This window comes from Nanorana parkeri, unplaced genomic scaffold (genome assembly GCF_000935625.1).
Source record: "Nanorana parkeri isolate BGI_ZX_2015 unplaced genomic scaffold, ASM93562v1 scaffold712, whole genome shotgun sequence".
Taxonomy (NCBI): Eukaryota; Metazoa; Chordata; class Amphibia; order Anura; family Dicroglossidae; genus Nanorana; species Nanorana parkeri.
In genome coordinates, this window is record NW_017306980.1 from 217,741 (window position 1) to 221,816 (window position 4,076).

The 4,076-nt window shown below is 43.5% G+C and overlaps 1 protein-coding gene across 1 annotated transcript in view; it reads left to right on the forward strand.

The window, feature by feature from the left end:
- Nucleotides 1-3,944, forward strand: part of NDUFB2 (NADH:ubiquinone oxidoreductase subunit B2) — a 6,129-nt gene extending 2,185 nt beyond the window's left edge. Inside the window, exons 2-3 of the mRNA XM_018563949.1 lie at nucleotides 235-373; nucleotides 3,853-3,944. Coding sequence (XP_018419451.1) covers nucleotides 235-373; nucleotides 3,853-3,927 — 214 coding nt within the window. The 3' untranslated portion in view covers nucleotides 3,928-3,944. The remainder of the gene's footprint in view (nucleotides 1-234; nucleotides 374-3,852) is intronic.
- Nucleotides 3,945-4,076: the final 132 nt, after the last annotated feature.

Sequence of the window (4,076 nt, forward strand, 5' to 3'; positions counted from 1 at the left end):
TCAATTTGGAGTGTTGAGAGGGCAAATGGGGGGGGGGGGTGTTAATGTCCCTAACAGGGACACAGATATCAAAAGGAACCCGACAGGTAATCTAATACTTCTCCACTCAATCCAACACTAAAAAAAGTTTGGGTTTTAGTTCTCCTTTAAAGGTAAGTGTGCTTTTGCTCATTGGAGGATGGAGTTGTACACGTGAACCTTGTTTTTTAATGTGCATTGTTCCCTCTCTTCCAGTTCCGGAGGCCACACAGAACCTCGCTACAGACAGTTGACTGATGTGCCCAAGGCAAATGTTATAAGGGCTGAGCTGATTGGTGGCCTGATGTGGTTTTGGATCCTGTGGCATTTCTGGCATCAGCCATCTGAAGTTTTTGTAAGTTCTTTAGCAGAAATGTGATTTTATCTCAGCAGGTAATAGCTGAACCCCTTAGTCCGAGGACCCCCTCCTGTTTGATCGCTGTTTTTCTCCTCTGCAAAGTCAGTCTACCCAAAACTCGCATTTCAGTTTTTAGTAAAAGGTGAATAGTTCAGCCACCAAACTGGGGTCTTGTATCTTTTCTGTACTCTGTTGGTGGCATTGCACTGGAGTTACCAGGTGGAGAACTGCAGTATAGGGAGGAGCAAAACCAGGAATTCTGGGAGAGAGAGAGAGACGCGCCTTATAATGCAACCCCAGTGCTGGGAACATGCCCCATTTTGGGATTCCTGTAGCAAGAACCCTGGGTGTCCCTGTTCAGATGTGCAAAAGTCATAAATCCTGAAGCACTCCTTACTGGAAATCCCAAAAAAGTAAATGGGTGCTCGAAATGACGGATGGTGCCGCACACAAAACGGCTTAGGATGTAGAGGTCACCAGCACGATAGAAGCTCATAAGTCAGTGCAAATCCATTTATTGATAGATGTCACTCAGAATAACAAGGGGCCGCACAGGGTCCTCTTTATCAGGCTCAGAGTAGATATGTCTACTTCATCATGTCTACACTGAGCCTGAGGCATCTACATTCTAACCTGTTCAGATGTGGGCGCTGTACCCATTGAAGTTAATGACAGGTTGAAAGCGGCCGCATCTGCCAGCGGCAGTCCTATTATAATCGTGCGTAGTACATTTATATGTGGTTTGGGATAGATAATTGTGGCTGGACGCACCTATCCTGCATTCAGGCACAATCGTCTATCTCAGACTGCATGCAATCATTCCGTGTACGATTACATTCGGACTGCCGTTAACAGATGCAGACGCCGTCATCCGCTCATTTTTTTGAGCGGGTACAGCTGCTGCATTTTGAACGGGGACTTGTGGCATTCCTGAAATTCGTAGGTTCTTGCCACAGGGATGTCAGAATGCTCCATTTGAATGCAGCCTTAAAGGATATCTAAACCCAAGAATATCCATTCGCTGAACTTCCTTGTGAAGAACGAACCTGGAAGTGTTTAGTTTTGAGGACTTCCAGGTTCAGAGCTGTCAATCCTAATTTAGCCACTCTGGGCAGGGATGAATCTAATCAAGTACACTCTGTGCTCCATCATCTTCAAAGGAGTGCAGGGGTGACATAAGGGGTGTAATAGACCTCTGATGTCTCCTAAAAGAGACACACCTGCACTGTGCTGTTGCATGGAGGGCTTAGCAGCACCCTTGTGATAGCAATAAAGGTAAGTTAAAAAAACGTTTTAAACCTTCCTGCCCCCACATACCCACAGATACAAAGTACTGGGTGCGCATGTGTATGAAAATAATGATTGCACCACACATATTAGGTATCACCACACACCCTAGGGTGAGACTGCCATTCACTGCTAACAAATGTTATTTAACATAAATTGATGGACTGTAAAGGCTTTTAAAGCAGAACTCAAAATGTTTAGCCCTTGCAGTGGGACTATCCCTGCACTGCAAGGGTTAAGTATAGGGCTGCAACGACTAATCGATTATTGAAAAAGTTGTCAACTTTTTCAATCATCGATTAATCGGCTTCCGATTGGTTGGCCCTGTTAACGGCTCCACACACACTGCGCGCCGCACCTCCCTCCCCACCTCACGCTCGCCGCTGCCAGACCCGCACGCCTGTATCCAACCTCCACACGCCGCACCTGCTCCCTGCCTCACGCTCACCGCCCGCCCAAATCCACAATCGGCACAGGGACGCGGGGAGAAGAAGTAAGCAGGTGTGGGGGGATTACAGCCGACGATAGACAGGCCCGATCTCAGAAACAAGTTGCTGGAAGACTGCTCAGGTAAGCCTGCACTCCCCCCCACATGGTGCTCTATAATGTATTGCTGGGATTTGTATTCCTTTATAGCTGATGGTACATTGTGCTGTATATTATACAGAGCATGAACCTGTACCATCGGCTATAGAGGAATACACATCCCAACAATACATTATACACTGTATGTATAAATGTGTTGCTGGGATTTGTTGTATTCCTATATAGCTGGTGGTATTCTGAATGCAGAATGGCATCGATTTATAGAGGACTACAAAACCCAGCAATACATTATACAGCACAATGCAGAATACCAACAGCTATAGAGGACTACAAATCCCAGCAATAATACATTATACAGCGCAATGCAGAATACCACCAGCTATAGAGGAGCAACAAATCCCAGCAATAGTACATTATACAGCACAATGCAGAATACCACCAGCTATAGAGGACTACAAATCCCAGCAATAATACATTATACAGCGCAATGCAGAATACCACCAGCTATAGAGGAGCAACAAATCCCAGCAATAGTACATTATACAGCGCAATGCAGAATACCGCCATCTATAATGTACTACTGCTGGGATTTGTTGAATTCCTCTATAGCTGGTGGTATTCTGCATTGCGCTGTATAATGTACTATTGCTGGGTTTTGTAGTCCTCTATAGCTGGTGGTATTCTGCATTGCGCTGTGTAATGTACTATTGCTGGGTTTTGTAGTCCTCTATAGTCGATGCCATTCTGCATTCATTGCTGTATAATTTTACACTTCATTTCACACCACACTTTTTTGTTTTCTTTTTTTACTTCCACCGCTCCAAGCTTGCTCCTGTGATGGACTACACTCAATACAAACTAGTAGTCAATCACTGGAGCCATTTTTTAAAATGTATTTAATTTTTTTAACCGATTCATCAAACTTTAATAATCTGCTAACCGATTTTGAAAATAATCATTAGCTGCAGCTCTAGTTAAGTACTTGTTTATGTCTAGGTCTAAAAGTAAAAAAAAGTTAGTCGTCCAATTCTCCGAGCCGGCTCGTTCTTAGACCGGTCCCCTGGAGGCTTTTTCCCTCTCCACTCCAGCGGCCTGGTACAAGGTGTGTAGGACGTGAGGACACCGTGGGACATAACATTGATGCAGCGGAGGAGGGAACATGCCACGGCGGCCTCCAAGTTAAGGCTGACTATAACTCTTTTTTTTTTAAACCTAGACACAAGCAATTAACCCTTGCAGTGCAGTGGTAGCCCCACTGCAAGAGTTAAAACAAATGTTTTATTACCTGAAGTTGTTCTTAGTTGGTATTTATTCACTCCGTGCATTCTCATCTTTTTATATTTTACAAGAAACAGAGATTTCAATTGTGTTTGTGTGCACTAAAATTAATTTGGGTGTATTTATTTTCTACTGTCACTGTTTATCAGATCTATATATTAACATAAATACCGTGTGACATAAAAGATGGCAACTGCAGCTTTTTTATTCTATATAGTCTCTGCTTCCAGAAAATAATATGGGGGGTGTTACACAATCTTCAGGCCTAAAATGTGCATTTTTACATCCCCATTAGAAGATTGGATAACGGTGTTGAATAACCCGTGATATGCTGCTTACTTTAGTAATATTTGTGTTTGTTTTAGGGTCACTTTCCCTATCCTGACCCTGATGAGTGGACAGATGAAGAGCTGGGCATCCCCGCAGAAGATGAAGAGTAGATCTGTGTATTCTCAGTAGGTGCATCATGCTTCTTTTCATTGTTGGGTCATCATTTTGTGTCAGTAAATGCTGATGTGATACAAATGTCACATACAGAAGTCCCAAGCCCCCTGGGCTTCTATATTATTATTATTATTATTATTATTAT